The sequence below is a fragment of the Misgurnus anguillicaudatus genome, chromosome 5 (genome assembly GCF_027580225.2).
Source record: "Misgurnus anguillicaudatus chromosome 5, ASM2758022v2, whole genome shotgun sequence".
Classification (NCBI taxonomy): Eukaryota; Metazoa; Chordata; class Actinopteri; order Cypriniformes; family Cobitidae; genus Misgurnus; species Misgurnus anguillicaudatus.
The window spans coordinates 39,104,122-39,123,465 of NC_073341.2; the positions used below are offsets into that span (position 1 = coordinate 39,104,122).

A 19,344-nucleotide genomic window follows, 5' to 3' on the forward strand; every position below is an offset into this window, starting at 1 on the left:
TCATTGTAACAAAAATTTTGTCTATATACTAAAGGTGGATATTGTATATATATCTGCATATAATAGATAGATATCCACACATTCATCCATCCGTGATCCTTCATCTAAGGATGTAAATACAGGTTTCAACGGGTCCTTGAAATACTTGAAAGTTTGTGAATCTGGGTGAAAAATTCAAGGCCCTGGGAAGTTTTTGAAAATATACATACATAGATACAGGTCATTGAAAGTGCTTGAATCTATTTTATGCAAAAGGTTTTCTGGGGAAAAAAATCCATATTATTCCCTGTTTAGTGTAGGCTTTTTTGCATATAGTTGTGTTTGACACATGAAAACGTCACGGGTTATGTATGTAACTGTTGTTTCCTGAGAAGGGAACGAGACGCTGCGTCTCCCTTGCCATACTTCCTGCGTCCCTGTAACAGTGTTTTTGGCAATATTTCAGATAGCGATATACTTACGCGCCACCTCATCTTTGTTGTTAATCATCACCATTGGTTGAATTTGATATACACATTCAGACGCACTTACCCCTGGAGGTGTCCCCAATGTGTCACTGCAGTGACGCAGCACGAGTTCCCTCGAAAGGGAACTGTAACAATGTATCTTAAAGGGTAACACAATGTAACCTTGCTCTCACTTGAAATGTGTCCCCGCATTTAGTCTTTGAATTTGAGGGTACTGGACCTGGAAAGTCCTTGAAAGGTCCTTGAATTTGAAGTTAACTAAGGTGTGGGAACCCTGTAAATAGCGAATCTGCCATGGTGCAAGCACGACTGACTTTTAAAGAGAATAGGAGATGACTCAGATTTTTTACGTGTTACGCCCAAAACACACCCATGACTTATTTAAAGAATAGTTTCTTCCATTTTTGATCTAGCAAAAGTGGATTTGGACACACCCTAAGTGCACCTGCGGCATGCGCTTTACACAATGGTCTTAAATCGTTAAAATTGGGCCGTATGAGCCGTCCAGGTATGATGGTGAATAAATGATCCCTGTATGTTAGTTATTTTGGAGAGACGGTTCTTTTAAAATCTTATTAAGGACTAAAACAGATATCACCACATGTAATATTCAGCAGGATAAAGTATGCATGAATAGAGCGTCTATACGACAGATGGTTGTAGAGCGAAGTGAAGATGTTCGGGAGTCTCTCTGTGGAGAAGGAGTGACGGGAAGAGGAGGTGTTCAAGGTTTCTAGCACTTGACATCTCCTCATGATACCTCTGACTGTGGTCATGCACTCAGAAACTGAAGATAGCATGTTTTGTTTTATTTAAAGGACAACACCACTGTTTTTCAATATTTTACTATGTTCTTACCTTAACTTAGACAAATTAATACATACCTATCTTAGTCAATGCATGCACTTCGTCTTTGTACAGCGTGTCGTGAATGTGTTAGCATTTAGCCTAGCCCCATTCATTCCTTAGGATCCAAACAGGGATGAATTTAGAAGCAACAAAACACTTTGATGATTGTCCTATTTAAAGACTCTTACATGAGTAGTTACACAAGTAAGTATGGTGGCACAAAATAACACAGCAATTTTCTTCTAAATTCATCCCTGTTTGGATCCTAAGGAATGAATGGGGCTAGTGCACACATTGAGAAAAGATAGGTATGTATTAATTCATCCAAGCTGAGGTAAGAACAGTAAAATATTGAAAAACTGTGATGTTTTCCTTTAAGAAAATATTATCATTTTATTTGCTTAGCCCTATATGTAATTGTTTACACGTTTGACCTTTAAATGAGGACATTTGTTTTCTGATGTCAAATAATTCCAGTTTGTTTTGTCATTGTCAGGTAGTGCCGGGACTGCGGTCCTGTTTAATGAAAATGGTGACGCTCCTGGACGTTACGACATCTTTCAGTACCAGATGAGCAACACCACCAATCCAGGATACAAAGTCATCGGCCAGTGGACCAATAACCTGCGAATCAACGTAACTTGATATCAGTTTAGGACAGTTCTCTTCATTCATCTTTTTCTTATATTAAAAGATGTAAATTTTTTGTCAGGTAGAGGAAATGCAGTGGAGCGATGGATCCACTCAGATTCCGGATTCTGTGTGCAGTTTTCCGTGTCGCTCCGGAGAGAGGAAGAAAATGGTGAAAGGCGTACCCTGCTGCTGGCACTGCGAACTCTGCGATGGGTACCAGTTTCAAGCCGACGAGTTCAACTGCGAGATGTGTCCCTTCGACATGCGTCCCACCCCCAACCGCACGGCATGCCGGCCCACACCCATCATCAAACTGGAGTGGCATTCGGCCTGGGCCATCATTCCTCTTTTCCTGGCCATTCTCGGGATATTCGCCACTTTGTCCGTCATCGTCACCTTCATCCGCTTCAACGACACGCCCATCGTGAGAGCCGCGGGACGTGAGCTTAGCTACGTGCTCCTGACCGGAATCTTCCTCATCTATTTCATCACCTTCCTCATGATCGCCGAGCCCGAGACGGTGGTGTGTGCTTTCCGCAGGCTGCTGCTGGGTCTGGGCATGTGCATTACGTACTCGGCCATGCTCACCAAGACCAATCGCATCTATCGCATCTTCGAGCAGGGCAAAAAGTCTGTCACGCCGCCGAAATTCATCAGCCCCACTTCGCAGCTTGTGATTACATTCGTACTGATCTCAGTACAGGTGAGCAATAATGTGTGGCTGGTTTTGGAAAGCTGATGCTAATGGGATCATAATTACATTTTTGCTTCCCGCAGGCTGCATGCTATTTCACATAGTACACGTGCTAAATAGTGTGTGAGATTTGAATAAGTGCATCCAAACTTAGTTCATTGGAAATTATTTGCTATACTTGTTTTGCAGTTGATGAGCGATTTTATTTACAAAGTTTATAAAGGTACAAGTGCATACAATTAGACATTTCTTTGATAATTTTTATAATATCTTATAAGGCCTGTTGTATTTTATGCTGTAAGTCGAGTATGCATCCTGCATTCTAAATACTTTTTATTAATAAGGCAGGACAAGGCTAAACTTTATTTGCACATTTCATACGATATCAAACGTAATTCAAAGTAGAGGTCCTCTCGGGTCCAAAGAAATGTACCTGACCCGGCATGACCCGAATCACTTTTCCCCGAATCTGACGTGCATAAATAATTTTCGGGAAGGAACCGAGACAAACCCGAGAAAATTAGACCCGAGTCCGACCCGAACCAGTTGCATTTTTTTACCCGAATGTAAATGGTGTCGCAAGTGCTCTTGCCAAACAAAGGAGGGGTTGGAAAAGGACTCGATATACACACGCAAGATAGTTTGGTCGTCTTGGGTCCCTTCAGCAAACACACATTCATTTTAAATTACTGATTTGGCGTTCCAAGTTTTATAATGGTAGTAAATGGTGCTTTTGATTTGAAGCCCAAAAAAGTCCATCCATCCTTCACAAAAGTAATCAACATGGTTTCATGAGGTTAACAAAGACCTTCTAAAGGAGAATCAATGCAATTTTGTACGAAACATATAGATATTAAAAACTTTATAAACTATAATAACTAGCTTCTGGTAATTGGTGAGGGTAAAGGAGACTCTGAGGAGGCGACGCCATCCAAAAACGAGGAAGGTACACAAGAAAGCGGCCATTCAGAAGCCAGCCCTAACTACGAATATCAATATTTACCTTTTAAATATTATCTCATCTTTTAAAACTTATTGTGATACCTTCAACAAGGAAAGTGAGGTTAGGAATTCCCATTTAACTAATGAAGGAGACTCAAATGGAGGAAGTAGCTACCTAAAGCTACAATAATGTTATCTGACTTTAAACATGTTCATGTGGATTAATGTAGTGGTTTTGTCAATAACAGCATCCAGACAGGCAGATTTCGCTGTGTTTGGTTGCTCTGCAGACACTGATAAGCTGCACACATCATCAGGTTGAGTGCTTGGCTTTATTTCGCTTGTGCCAGGCTAAATGTGTGAAAGCAACAGATTCAGCATCAATAATGGCTATAATTGTTACAGGGGACACGAAGGACCCTCTCCTGTCTCGGCCTGATTTAAAGAATATTTCCAAAGCGCTTTGTAGTTATCCCCAAAATTATGTGCATGACTCATTGGAAACGGAGCGCGGGGGAGGCGAGATTAATGGAGGGTGAGAATGATTGACAGCAGGACGTTTCTCCTTCAGCACCTCCTCCAGCGCATGTTGGCGGATGCGTCACCGATGCGAGTGCTCCACCGAGCTTTCTGACAGCAACATCTGTCTCAACGGCAACACGCCGGCCACCCGGCTGCTGTTCTCCGAGCAGCTGAACAAGTTTATCAGAAAGTTTACCTGATGAGGATGAGTCACTCTGTAATATATAAAACTTTATGTGCAGATTTTGTATTCAAGATGTTTTTTAAGGAAAAAACATGTGAGAGAGAGACACAGTAGCACACAGTTACTGGTACCCATTGACTTCCATAGTAGTTCTTTGTCCTACTATGGAAATGCCAACTGTGTGCTTACCATCTTTGATTGAAATATACTCACCTTAAGGATTATTAGGAACGCCTGTTCAATTTTTCATTAATGCAATTATCTAATCAACCAATCACATGGCAGTTGTTTCAATGCATTTAGGGGTGTGGTCCTGATCAAGACAATCTCCTGAACTCCAAACAGAATGTCAAAATGGGAAAGAAAGGTGATTTAAGCAATTTTGAGCATGGCATTGTTGTTGGTGCCATACAGGCCGGTCTGAGTATTTCACAATTTGCTCAGTTACTGGGATTTTCACGCACAACCATTTCTAGGTTTACAAAGAATGGTGTGAAAAGCATCCAGTATGCAGCAGTCCTGTTGGTGAAAATGTCTTCTTGATGCTAGAGGTCAGAGGAGAATGAGCCGACTGATTCAAGCTGATAGAAGAGCAACTTTGACTGAAATAACCACTCGTTACAACCGAGGTATGCAGCAAAGCATTTGTGAAGCCACAACACGCACAACCTTGAGGCGGATGGGCTACAACAGCAGAAGACCCACCGAGTATCACTCATTTCCACTACAAATGGGAAAAAGAGGCTACAATTTGCACAAGCTCACCAAAATTGGACAGTTGTAGACTGGAAAAATGTTGCCTGGTCTGATGAGTCTCGAATTCTGAGACATTCAGATGGTAGAGTCAGAATTTGGCGTAAACAGAATGAGAACATTGATCCATCATGCCTTGTTACCACTGTGCAGGCTGGTGGTGTTGGTGTAATGGTGTGGGGGATGTTTTCTTGGCACACTTTAGGCCTCTTAGTGCCAATTGGGCATCGTTTAAATGCCACGGCCTACCTGAGCATTATTTCTGGCCATGTCCATCTCTTTATGACCACCATGTACCCATCTTCTGATGGCTACATCCAGCAGGATAATGCACCATGTCACAAAGCTTGAATCAATTCATATTGGTTTCTTGAACATGACAACGGGTTCACTGTACTAAAATGGTGGAACGGGAGTTTCATGCCCTGGATGTGCATCCCACAAATCTCCATCAACTGCAATATGCTATCCTATCAATACGGGCCAACATTTCTAAAGAATGCTTTCAGCACCTTGTTGAATCAATGCCATGTAGAAATAAGGCAGTTTTGAAGATGAAAGGGGGTCAAACACAGTATTAGTATGGTGTTCCTTATAATCCCTTAGGTGAGTGTATGTTCAAAATAAACTTGAAAAAGATGAGGGTGAATAAATGATTGCAAAATGTATTATTTTTGGGTGTCAACACATTAGACAAAGTTAACACATCAACACCTAATGAAGACTATTAAAAAGTGTTGTACTTTTGGACATAAAAGTAAAAATAAGTTAAACAGCTGTTTTCACCCGGTGGCCCTTCACACCTACACTACGTTATAAAGACACAAACGGATATTAAACTTTTGTATCCTCAAAAAAGCACTTTAAAAGCCATTATTAGGAGCAGTCGAGCTGAAAGGTGGTCTATTTTAACCGGTAATCTTGTACAAATAGGTGCCTGAAGAAGATCTTAAACACAGCCTCTGTTGCACTTTGCTCTCCATCAATCTAACCGCGGCTCTCAACAAGTCTGGTGCAACCCGGCCATTAATAATAAGCTTGCGATTCTGTCTCCGCAGCTTGTGGGTGTTTTCGTCTGGTTCGGTGTCGTGCCACCGCACACCATTGTGGACTACGACGAACTGCGCCCCCCAAATCCAGAGCTGGCGCGTGGCATCCTGAAGTGCGACATGTCTGACCTGTCCCTCATCTGTTGCCTGAGCTACAGCATCGTACTGATGGTCACCTGTACCGTCTACGCTGTCAAGAGCAGGGGTGTGCCCGAGACCTTCAACGAGGCCAAGCCCATCGGCTTTACTATGTACACCACCTGCATCGTGTGGCTTGCATTCGTGCCAATTTTCTTCGGCACGGCCCAGTCCACAGAAAAGGTCAGATTGGTGAACATGTACTGATTTGGGGTTTTTGTGTGAGGGCCAACCAGGATGTTGAGTCTGTTGGGTAAATCACATTATGTGTTTGATAAGGTAACAACGTTGCATTTATTTTATGTTCCTGTAGCTCAATTGGTAGGATATTAATGAAGGATCACACGAACACACATGCTGACAAAAGTTGCTTTATTATAATTTGCTTTGGATGAAAGTGTCTGCCGAAATACATAAATGTAAGTCTTAGTTGTTGTTCCTATATTACTGTCCTATGAATGAAAGCTTTATGCCGCCTTTTCACTGCACACGACAAATGACGGCTGATAAACCGGAAGTCATTCATCTGCGGATGCGTAATTTTCTAATCTGTTTTGAGCATTGGATCCGTAAAAATTTTGAACTTGTGCGACTACATCGCATGCGATACCGACCGGAAGTGATGTATTTCAGTGTATTCCAATCAAAAACTGTGTGTGAGGTGAATTATTAATCCTTTTTGTTTAACTTTATTAGTAACAAAAACTATTGATTACTGATAAGTAATACATTATTTATTTAATATGTGTACATTATTATTTTAATCTTGTCTTCATATGTTCTCTCCAAAAAAATATTTGCAGTCTTTGTCATATCTCCGTAGCTGTTTATTGTTTCATTCATTTGCATTCATTTATTCATTCCACTATGGTAAATATTAGAATAAAGCCTCTTGCGCTGGAATGAGCTTCTCTCCTATGCTACGATTAAACTGTAACTTCATTACGACTGCCACTAGGGGGCGAACTCCGACAATCGCTTCCATATGTCGTGTGCAGTGGAAACGCGGCTTTATGCTGCTTACACACCAAATGGGAAACATCGCGTTCCTCGCTCTGGATTACTCCTGGCATTTGGCTTTGTGTCATGCAAATTTTTCTCTCTAATTTTTCAACTTGTTTAACTGTGGGTTTACACCAGATGTGAGTTCAACGATTTGCGCGAGTAGATTACATACAAAGTCAATGCAAAGACGCGATCAGACGCGTCCTCGCTTGAGGCGATTTGCAGTGAAAATGCGCTATTCGCCTCCAACGCATCTTCGCCCAAGTTGAAAATATTCAACTCGAGCGAAAAATTTGCATGACACGAAGTTAAATCCTGCGGGTAATCTAGAGCGAGCAACACGATGCGATTGCACGCTTCGCGTTTGGTGTAAACCCACAGTAAGGCGAATAGCGTGTGAGTGATTCTCGCGAAATTAGACTTATGAGGTGTCATGAAACATTTTGATAAAAAAGTCAAAATAATCAAAATAAGAAGCATACAGTTACAAACATTTCTTCTTGTACTATTTTGCACATGATTTCAAATGACATCTTACAAACCAATTTTGTTGTTTTTTCCACATTTAAGAGGAAAATTTTCATTACCGCAACGTGTCCATGACTGGATTTGGGTCCTTTGACATGGAAATATTTATAATTAAAAAATCTAAAAAATTAAAAGCTTCAGTGTTATACTATAAAAATTTACAGTAAAGAAACATGTGATATTTGGTGATCAATGGTAAATGTAGAGACAATAATAAGAAATATAAATGTGTCCAAGACCAACAATTTTCAATCATTGTTTAAGCCCTTAAGGAACTAACATTTAAAAAAAATAGTTGGAAGGGACATAATTGACTGTGACACTCAAGATGGCTACCAAGTAAGCAGTTCTTATTTTTTCTCTCCAGGTAAAAGTTGAAATTTTATTTGTCATAGTACCTAGACAACTTTTTAGTTCTCATTACCGAAACATGAGTTTGTAAATGCATATATTTAATGTAATATCATGTTGCGGTAATGATAATTTTTGATAATGATAATCTAAAAAATGTAAATAATTCTATAGGAAACATTTTTTCAATCCTCTAAAAATAATGGTTATAGTAAGTTCAGACCTTAATCTCATATATGCAAAAAAAAATTGACTTCAAGGGCTTTTTAAAAATTCTAAATCTGGATTTCGTGATAATCATCCGTGTATTTGCGGCAATCGCACACGCCAAATTCATTTAATTTGCATCACCCCGCACGAGTTGGCGTGCATTGACTTTGTATGTAATCTTATTGCGCAAAACAGCATTCTCTGACATTGAGAATTTGACTCAAAATGTTGCTGTTGTAAAATGATTCATCGAGTCATCACACATTTAAAATAGGACAGAGAGCAATATCACACATTAAAGTTTCAATTGTCATCTTATAGGAAATGCAACACTTCTATTAAACGACTTCATATGTTTACACAACAGCATGTGCTCTTCAATCCCTCAACAAAAGAGCAAAGCTTAGTCGACGTTTAAGTCTCGGAATAGTAAGTGATGTGAAATGAAGTCATTTCAATATAAAGCCATTGCAGTAAGCGCCAACCTGCCAGTCTCATGATAGCGAGTCCAAGTTGTATTGCGCACTGTTTCTGTTTTGAAGGGCTTTTGATATTGCAGACGGGGAAGGGGATGAGATGAGAAAGTCATTTTTTCCCTCTATCTCCCAAAGACACACCGTGACACAGAGACAAAGGCGCTTCCGCCCACCAATGAGGTTCTGAGGGTTTTAATGTGGGAGGTGGATGATAACGGGAATGTTTGGGAGCCTGAAAGACAATGTCTGCTCTACATCTTCATAAAGCCAAAAGCCTCGTCAGCAGGAATTAAAGCCTTAGTTGTTGCTTCATTGATTAAACAGCCAAGGTTGCTTCCCACTTTAATTCTCGCTGCTAATGCAATGTGTTATTTTGTATACGAAAATGTCTCTTTGTAGGCATTTTCGTGTGGATTTTTTTGGCCATGACATCCACATATGACTATTTTAAGCATGTGTGTTGTGGCGTGTCCCAGCAGAACGCTTTTTTGCTCAAACATTGCTTCTATGGGAGAAGCAACTGAGATATAAAGAGGTCTCATTTACATTTACGCATTTTTTGGACGCTTTTATCCAAAGCTACTTGCATTGAATAATAATGTATGTGTTTTTGTTAGTATGTGTCTTCCCCAGTGACAGCTTGTGACTTCTCTTCCGAGGGGAGAGAATTCAAAATATGTGTTTGGAGTTTCTGTTTTATTGCTTTGTAATTTAATTCTCATATATTTTGTTTGTTTATGAAATTATTTTCACACATTGTTGTGATTATTTAAATTAAATCTTTTGCAAGGTTTACCTAGCAGTGAATATTAATACACATAACGCATATGTAAAAGTATTTAAATGCTGTTTTTTTCCACAGTATTAAATGGCTTTGCAATGTAACGCATTACAGGGTCAGTTAAAGGTGCAGTGTGTAATTTTTGTCTCTTGACAGAAATGCAAAATAATATACAAAACTATATTATCAGGGGTGTATAAAGACCTGTCATAATGAACCGTTATGTGTTTATTACCTTAGAACGAGACCTTTTAATCTACATACACTGAGGGTCCCCTCACATGGAAGTCGCCATTTTGTGCCGTCATTTTTCTACAGAAACTCTTAACGGACAATTTTTTTTACTAAGTTGTCTCCAACGATGACATGTTTGTCCGGTGGCAGCTAGCGTAGTTTCCCCATGTGTTTCAAAAGCGAGGGGTGAGCAGTGGAGTAAGCCGTTGGTTGCATTTCGCAACCTCACCACTAGGTGCCGCTAAAATTTACACACTGCACCTTTAATGAACACTATCTGATACTGTCTTGTTTATACAGGCGCTACAGCTCCCTCTTGTGTTTTTAGAGAGATGTGCAATCATTGCGGTGATCTGAAATCATTGCGATGAGGTCAAACAATCATGATGAGACGATTATTTAATCATTGTGACAGCCCTAGTGTCTTATAGGTGCGTGCCGCACACACGTTGGAGGGATTTATGATAAAAGAGATGCTTATGTTCACAAAACTCTGATAACACATGAGATTAAGCGAGTATCTGGCAAACGCAAGCATCTCTTTTTTCATAAATCCCTTGGAGGTGTCTGCGGCGGGCACCTATTTTGACATAACAAGTGATGCACATAAAAGTTTACATGACGCGCCGAACACATATTTTGAAATGACGAGCCACACACGAGACGAGCTAAATACTTTGTGCGCCCTCTACAATCACTCACTGGCCGCCACTGGTCTTCCCTGGGTTTAAATTCATGGACTTTTGTAATGCTAACGCAGCACTCCACCACTGAACAATATTTTTTTCATGATATTGTCTTATGAGATGTAGGGTAAAGTTTTACCCCTATGTATCTTGCACTCATCTTGCCTTACCAGAATAAACAATGATTTAACTACAAACAAAACCAGTACTAAAGTTGAACTGTGGATACCATAAGTGGAGTTTGGGGGGGCCGGGGGGGCACTGCCCCCCAGACCAGAGCCAGTTATGAATTTGTCTGAGCTATTAATGAAATAGAAATATTATAATTTATATTTTATTTGTCTAATCTTAATTAGTCTTAATTTTCATGGGCACACTGAGTATCACCATGATTGTGCTACAAGTACAAGTACAGTAAACATAGTTTAACCATGGTTTTTATAGTAAAACTGGTTAAAACATTGGTAATATTGTAGTAAAATTGTTTTTACAAAAGGTAACCAGTCATCTTTGGCAATCACTTTAACTGTAAAAAAATTTAGTTTTCATAAGGGTGAGCATTTTGTAAACAGGTAAACATGTACAAGTACAGTAAACATAGTTAAACCATGGTTTTTATAGTAAAACTGGTTTAAAACATTGGTAATATTGTAGTAAAATTGTTTTTACAAAAGGTAACCAGTCATGTTTGGCAATCATTTTAACTGAAAAAAAAATGTAGTTTTCATAAGGGTGAGCATTTTGTAAACAAGTAAATAAGTACAAGTACAGTAAACATAGTTAAACCATGGTTTTTATAGTAAAACTGGTTAAAAACATTGGTAATATTGTAGTAATATTGTTTTTACAAAAGGTAACCAGTCATGTTTGGCAATCATTTTAACTGTAAAAAAAATTGTAGTTTTCATAAGGGTGAGCATTTTGTAAACAAGTAAATAAGTACAAGTACAGTAAACATAGTTTAACCATGGTTTTTATAGTAAAACTGGTTTAAAACATTGGTAATATTGTAGTAAAATTGTTTTTACAAAAGGTAACCAGTCATGTTTGGCAATAACTTTAACTGAAAAAAAAAATGTAGTTTTCATAAGGGTGAGCATTTTGTAAACAGGTAAACATGTACAAGTACAGTAAACATAGTTAAACCATGGTTTTTATAGTAAAACTGGTTTAAAACATTGGTAATATTGTAGTAAAATTGTTTTTACAAAAGGTAACCAGTCATGTTTGGCAATCACTTTAACTGTAAAATAATTGTAGTTTTCATAAGTGTGAGCATTTTGTAAACAAGTACAAGTACAGTAAACATAGTTTAACCATGGTTTTTATAGTAAAACTGGTTAAAAACATTGGTAATATTGTAGTACATTTTTTTTACAAAAGGTAACCAGTCATGTTTGGCAATCATTTTAACTGTAAAAAATTGTAGTTTTCATAAGGGTGAGCATTTTGTAAACAAGTAAACAAGTACAAGTACAGTAAACATAGTTTAACCATGGTTTTTATAGTAAAACTGGTTAAAAACATTGGTAATATTGTAGTAATATTGTTTTTACAAAAGGTAACCAGTCATCTTTGGCAATTACTTTAACTGTAAAAAAAATTTAGTTTTCATAAGGGTGAGCATTTTGTAAACAGGTAAACATGTACAAGTACAGTAAACATAGTTAAACCATGGTTTTTATAGTAAAACTGGTTTAAAACATTGGTAATATTGTAGTAAAATTGTTTTTACAAAAGGTAACCAGTCATGTTTGGCAATCACTTTAACTGTAAAATAATTGTAGTTTTCATAAGTGTGAGCATTTTGTAAACAAGTACAAGTACAGTAAACATAGTTTAACCATGGTTTTTATAGTAAAACTGGTTAAAAACATTGGTAATATTGTAGTAATTTTTTTTTACAAAAGGTAACCAGTCATGTTTGGCAATCATTTTAACTGTAAAAAAATTGTAGTTTTCATAAGGGTCAGCATTTTGTAAACAAGTAAACAAGTACAGTAAACATAGTTTAACCATGGTTTTTATAGTAAAACTGGTTAAAAACTTTGGTAATATTGTAGTAAAATTGTTTTTACAAAAGGTAACCAGTCATGTTTGGCAATCATTTTAACTGTACATTTTTTTTAGTTTTCATAAGGGTGAGCATTTTGTAAACAAGTACAAGTACAGTAAACATAGTTTAACCATGGTTTTTATAGTAAAACTGGTTAAAACATTGGTAATATCGTAGTAAAATTGTTTTTTCAAATGGTAGCCAGTCATGTTTGGCAATCACTTTAACTGTAAAAAAATTGGTAGTTTTCATAAGGGTGAGCATTTTGGTGGTCCTGTGCCCGTAACCCTCTTTGTGTGATGTAGATGTTCATCCAGACGACGACGCTGACTGTGTCCATGAGTCTCAGTGCCTCCGTGTCTCTGGGGATGCTCTACATACCGAAAGTCTACGTCATCATCTTCCACCCGGAGCAGAACGTGCAGAAACGAAAGCGCAGCTTCAAGGCCGTGGTCCAAGCCGCCACCATGTCCTCGCGGCTTTCACAGAAATCCTTGAACGACAAGCAAAACGGAGAGACGAAAATCGAGCCGGACAGGACGCAGTAGCAGGTAACATGCCCTGTAATATATGATAATATACAATGTAACACAATACAATAGGTCATCTTGCCTGCAGCATCAGAATCACTGAGATTTTAAGGTGCCCTAAAATTTGTAATGAATCCTTGTTTACCAAGTAAGACTTTAAGCCTCTGAGTTATGTTTTACAATGTGTGCTGCAACAAGATATCCTGTCTCTATTGGTTTACACCAAGCTGCCCTCAAATGACTTATAACAGTAAATCTGCTGAGAAATGCCATTCGCTAATAAATTTTATTGCAATAAACTGTCCTCAAAGCTCTGAAGATGGGATTACTGGAGAACTCAATGCCTTAAAATCAATATTTAAGGTGCCCTGAATCCTTTTAAGTGAGTTGTATTGAGTGCCTGTTTCAGATCCATAACATCTTTCTCTTCGTCTGCACCTCTCTCTCTCTCTTACTCTTTCTCTCTGCTCAATTTTTGCAGTGAAATGCTTTTGGGTTTCTTTTCTGCTTGTTCTTTATCTCTCCAGCACACATTTGCTTTCTCATTACACAGAGTCTAAAGCAGCACATTTACTTTATTTAGCTACTGGAAGCAAAAATCACTAAAGCTGCACAAAATGATGCTGGATGATTTGGATATTCCTCCGGGTTACATTGATATTTTGGTGCACAAGCAGACACTAAAAGCATTAAAACATGCATAGAAATGAGCACATTGAGTAAACAAACCGTAAACTTCATTCATTCATTTTAATGGATATCAGAATTAAAGGGGTCATATTTTGAATTTTTTTTAAAGATGTAAAATGAATCTTCGGTGTCCCCAGAGTGTGTCTGTGAAGTTTTAGCTGAAAATACCTCATAGATAATTTATTATAGCATGTTAAAATGGCCACTTTGTAGGTGTGAGCAAATGTGCCGTTTTGGGGTGTGTCCTTTAAAATCCAAATGAGCTGATGAAATGGAAAAACTGATGCAATGATGGTAGTTGAAATTGAAACTCATTTGTGCTAGGAAATCAATAGCAGCTGTCAAATTTCTCTCTCACAAAACAGGTGAAAACTGAATGACCTACTTGCTTGGTTTACCAAAACAAAGTAACTGGGTTTTTGTTTTTCATGTTTACTAGGTTAATAGAAGCACTGGGGACTCAATTATAGAACTTAAACATGGAAAAGTCAAATTTTTACACAGGATTATATTAGTATAACTCAGTATGTGGCATTTGACTTTTTAAAGTACACTTTTACACATAAATACCCTTATTTAGTGATTTATTTTGATGTAATAAGCAAAAAATCTAATTGTAATATTTGTCCAATTAATTGATTAATCCAAAAATAATTGTCTGATTATTGATGATTAAAACAATCATTAGTGACAGCCTTACTTTAGTCATTGAAAACAAACACTACACTGTTAAAAATGCAGCATGAAGTTAAAACAAGTGTTTTATAAGTCAATTCAACCTACTATTTTAAGTTTTGACCTCTGATAAATTGACATAACTTATAAAAACAAGTTGAAATCATTTAAATTAATTTGTTCAGTTAAAGTAACATAAAATATGTTAATTTGACAAAAATGCATATTTTTACAGTGTAATTTAAATCATCATAAAAAAATAGTGAATTAACGCGGCGCGGTAGATGTAAATCCGCCTCATTCGCGTGTCTAGTTCGTGCGAATTGAGCGTTGCCGCGGCAAACGCACGAGTTGAAAAATGTGAACTTTCCATCAGGAGCTTGCTTTAGTAGTGACGTGATTACAGGAAGCGAGCAGAGTCGGAGAAGCCCCTCCCATGACGCGATATCATGAATATCTTGTTGACTAGAATTTTACTCGCAAATGAAGTTAGTTAACTCAAACTGTTCAAGCTGCAAACTAGGTGCGGTACACACGAATTTGACACCTCAAACGTGGCTGGTGTGAACCCACGGTTACAGTGTAATAGAAATCAGCGTAAAAAAAATTTGTTTGACAACTGAACAGTGGTGCCCGTTGACTTCTCTTTCAAGGGGTGTGAATTCAAAATATGTGTTCAGTGCGTCATGTCAAAATACATGCCTGCTGCACACGTGCGATAAAAGAGACGTTCACGTTCCCAAAATACTCGCACGACACTAACTTAACACTAAACTCTGATTACACATGAGATTAAGCGAGTATCTGGTAAACATCAGTGTCTTTTTTATCATAAACTTATTCGAAGCGTCTGCAGCAGGCACATATTTTGACATGACGCGCGATGCACATAGGTTTACAAGGCATGCCGAAAACATATTTTAACATGACGAGCCACACACACACAACAAGCTATTTAAATGTTGTGACCCTTGAAAAAACTCACAGGACGCCACTGCAGCTGACTGACAATTATAATTTATGACCTGTGTGTGGGTTTCAGATCTCACACTCGCTCTATCACTCCTGTGCCCTTAAATAAGGGATTTTATTTCCAGAAACCACAGAGAGACAGTCTGTTATGTCAGTATATGATGAATTACTCTGGACAAACATCCAGCTGGTTGAACAACAGTACTGTGCTCACATTAACAGTCGTTTTAAGCTTCTAATGCTTTTTGTGATTTATGTTAACAGTCAGTAAATATGAAAATATCTGTATATAAATATGAAAAAAATCATAAAAGATGCTTGAATTAAGCACTACTAGATGCGGCTTAGCACACAGAAAACTGCATAGCAACACCCTAGCAACCAACCGCAGCATCATACCAGTGAGTTTTGAATGGGAAAACAATACATAAATTTTCTCATCGTACTTTCTTTAAAATGTAGCTACTTCAAAATCCTCACAATTGTTATCCCACTGAGACTGCAATGAATAGCAGTGAATCACTTTCTCCAAAAAAATGTCTTCGCCTAAAGCAGCAGTTTTGATGGCATTCCCTTACTGACATCAAGAACAAGAATGTGTATTCATGAGAGATATAACCATGAGAGGACTGTATTTGCCTGCAGTCATAGGAAATACGACCAAACCGCCATGATTCACTTAAGTGACAGACGAAAACACCCACGTCCACCATAACTGACTCCATGAAGCATTTTTGTCAAAGAGTCGTATATAAAAACAGTCATGATCTATTCTGAGCAGACACATAAGACGTGATGGCACATCTTGCTTTCACTCTAGATCTGTCAGTGGTGGATGTTGCTTTGAAGAGAAAGTTGTTAAAGAAACCAATGTAAGACTTTTTATGTCCAGAAGCCAAAATTTGAGTTGTTGCTTGACCTTTTGTGCTGAAATTCGTACTAAAAAGCACACAGAGGTCTTAGTGAGAGGTCTGATGAGATATTGTGAGACTAGATGCTGTCAAAAGAAAACATGATACAGTGGCTCTTTAAGTATAAAGTCAGGATTTCTTTGTAGGTAACTAATATTTAAAAAATATTTTAAAGGCTTTATAGGCAAAACATTTCACAATTAAATTATACCTGTGTGATTAACCTCTTTGCACACCTGTCACTTTTACAAAGTACACCTTTGTACCTAAAGAGTGCATATTAGTACCTCAAAAGTGCATATGCACCTGTTTCTTGACGTAAATGTGGGCGCCGCCATCTATGAGCTTTCCGGTTTATGACTTCTGGTGAGCCACTAAAGTTAATGGTAGTCTATTGCGAAGGACACAAGTGTGCCGTTTTGACTGGCTGTTTAATGTTTATTATGAAATCCAAGAAGACCGACATAATTTGTGCAGTTAGGGGTTGCCATAATAGCTAATACAAACGCAGTAAATCTCTACAAACCATTTGTTTTAACCATAATCCATGCACAAGAACTGAATGTGTACACTGAAAAAAATGATTCATTGAATTTAATCAATTTTTTAAGGTAAGTGGTTGCAATGAATTTATTTAAGCTACATTTAAACAAAAAAGATTAGTAATGTAAAATAAAATATAAAACTTTTGTTTAAATGTAGCTTAAATAAATTGATTGCAACCACTTACCTTAAAAAAAATTGATTAAATTCAATGAATCATTTTTTTCAGTGTATGTGGCGCACATGCACACATGATCTTTTTTTACAAATCCATCCAGTAAAACCTTTCATAGAAACTGCCGGTAAACAATAAATACAATAATTGTTTAAATACAACTAATATTATGCTGATAAAAATATGCTGATTTATTTATTCTGCTAACATATATTATTACAAAAATGTGATTACAGTACAGAATATATACAATATAATCTGCTTAGTTATTGTTCAGACTGTTGCTGAGTTTCTCGTATTTACAAAACTATCTTTGTATTTACAGATGACCCTTGGAACAGCTGTTTACATTTCAGATCACAAGGGAACAGAATCAGAGTTTTGCTGGGTTATATTTTGTTGGTTCCAGGTGTGGACGGTAACAAAGCCAACGTGCTGTGAAACACAAACCGCAAACGCTGCGAACAGAAAACACTTTATCAAGCATCTTTGTTTAACACTTGAAATGCTTCGTAGATAGAAAGTGTTCAAAGCTTTTCCCATGCAGAGGATTTTTGAGGATAGCACAACACAATTTGGATTAACATCTATTTTCCTTTTTTTTTACCTTGATACGAATGTCATTTTGTTTATTGAGTTTACTGTGTGGTTAATGTAATGATTAATGTAATAAGATATAAGCATGAGGTGTTTACAGTGGTGTAGTTTTGGACATTATTGCACTGATGAAAGAACACCAGATCTGATAAATACTCTCTCTTCCTCACTTTTAACCATACGGATTAGCTCAAATTGTGTCATATTACACAATTTTATTTTAGATTATAAGCTGAAATAATGAATTAGACCCTGTTTTAAGACAGTTGTGTATTTGATTGAGTTATGCATCTTATATATCATGTTTTAACTTTTATATTGAAAATAGTTTAACTTGGTGTTATCAGTTAGTGTTTTTTATTTTATTAAATAATGTTTATAATAATTCTTTATCGATTGATCTCCATGGCCAAAGATATGTTGGTGCTTGTGTAGAGAAACCTGTAAAGGATATCAGAAAAAATATCAATACAGCATCCAAAATGCATTGTGAGTATTATGTACATGGAAACTGGCTTTACTTTGTAAATAGAAGAAGAAAAAAGAATATAAGTATTACTTTGTGTTTTTCAGTTTTGCTTTGTGCTTGACTGACAGTTTGCATGGGAAACTCTGACAAGTCTTATTATTGTGTTACCTGTGTAACATGATTGCTGTATGTATGTATGTATGTTTGATCACTTTTAACAAGACCTTTACATCTTTATATTTGTTCTGAGTTAGTCTACAACAAAATGTACAAGTAAATTTACTTGGATCTGAAGCTGAATTGTTTGGTAAATGATGAAGTTGTTAACAGACAAAGCAATTCGTACAGTTCTGTGCTCTGAATGAAACTTACTCTTCTGAATCTTGCAGTTTACAGTTTTTGTTCACAAAATAATAATGTAATAATGCCCTACAGCAAGTTTTTAGACAGATGTTTATAGACTGTATATATGGTCAGTGCTTTTCATGCATGCCAGAATAATAAATGTTTTAATAATGTCAGTGCCTGTTGTTGTCCTTTTATACAGTATATTATACAATTTCAATACTATACTAATATATTTTATAAAGGCAGTAAAAGCCTACTTATTTTATTGCATGCTAAACACAAGGGTCCATATTCTCATGCATTTTAGTGTTGTTACCAATAACATTCAGAAAAATGTTTTACTGCTTAAATCTACAGAAACTTCATCTGCATTAGGAATTGTAAAGGGAATGTTTTTAAGAATTAAATATTAAATTTTCCCCTAGTTTTAACGACATATAAACAAAATAATTTTGGGTGTTTAGGACATTTTAGAGTATTGTAATAGTTGAAAGTAAATTTGAGTGGCTGTGCATTTTTGGGCAACACTGCCACATTGTGGTCATCGCAGCATCATACAGCAAAACATTTGGCTACTGTAATAGTATACGTGTAATTAATATTTGATTAAAAATATTATACGTTTTCAACCTGGTAGCCTACTTGGTAATGATGATTATACATGAAGTTATCGAACATTTTGGAGTTAAAAAAATAAATATGTCCATGTTAAAAATTAATTAAATTGTAAGATTACCATGTTGTAACCAAAAAAAAGGTAATCTTTTTTTATACATATTAACATACAGTAATACAGAGACTATTCAACGTGTGTTCATGCGGCCCTGCGCATACGGATTGGCGTATGATTTCAAAATACTGCGAGAAACGATCATT

General features: G+C 37.0%; 1 protein-coding gene across 1 annotated transcript in view; it reads left to right on the forward strand.

The window, feature by feature from the left end:
- Positions 1 to 18,638, forward strand: part of grm6a (glutamate receptor, metabotropic 6a) — a 78,792-nt gene extending 60,154 nt beyond the window's left edge. Inside the window, exons 8-12 of the mRNA XM_055168045.2 lie at positions 1,813 to 1,952; positions 2,029 to 2,652; positions 6,103 to 6,414; positions 12,864 to 13,109; positions 17,380 to 18,638. Coding sequence (XP_055024020.2) covers positions 1,813 to 1,952; positions 2,029 to 2,652; positions 6,103 to 6,414; positions 12,864 to 13,106 — 1,319 coding nt within the window. The 3' untranslated portion in view covers positions 13,107 to 13,109; positions 17,380 to 18,638. The remainder of the gene's footprint in view (positions 1 to 1,812; positions 1,953 to 2,028; positions 2,653 to 6,102; positions 6,415 to 12,863; positions 13,110 to 17,379) is intronic.
- Positions 18,639 to 19,344: the final 706 nt, after the last annotated feature.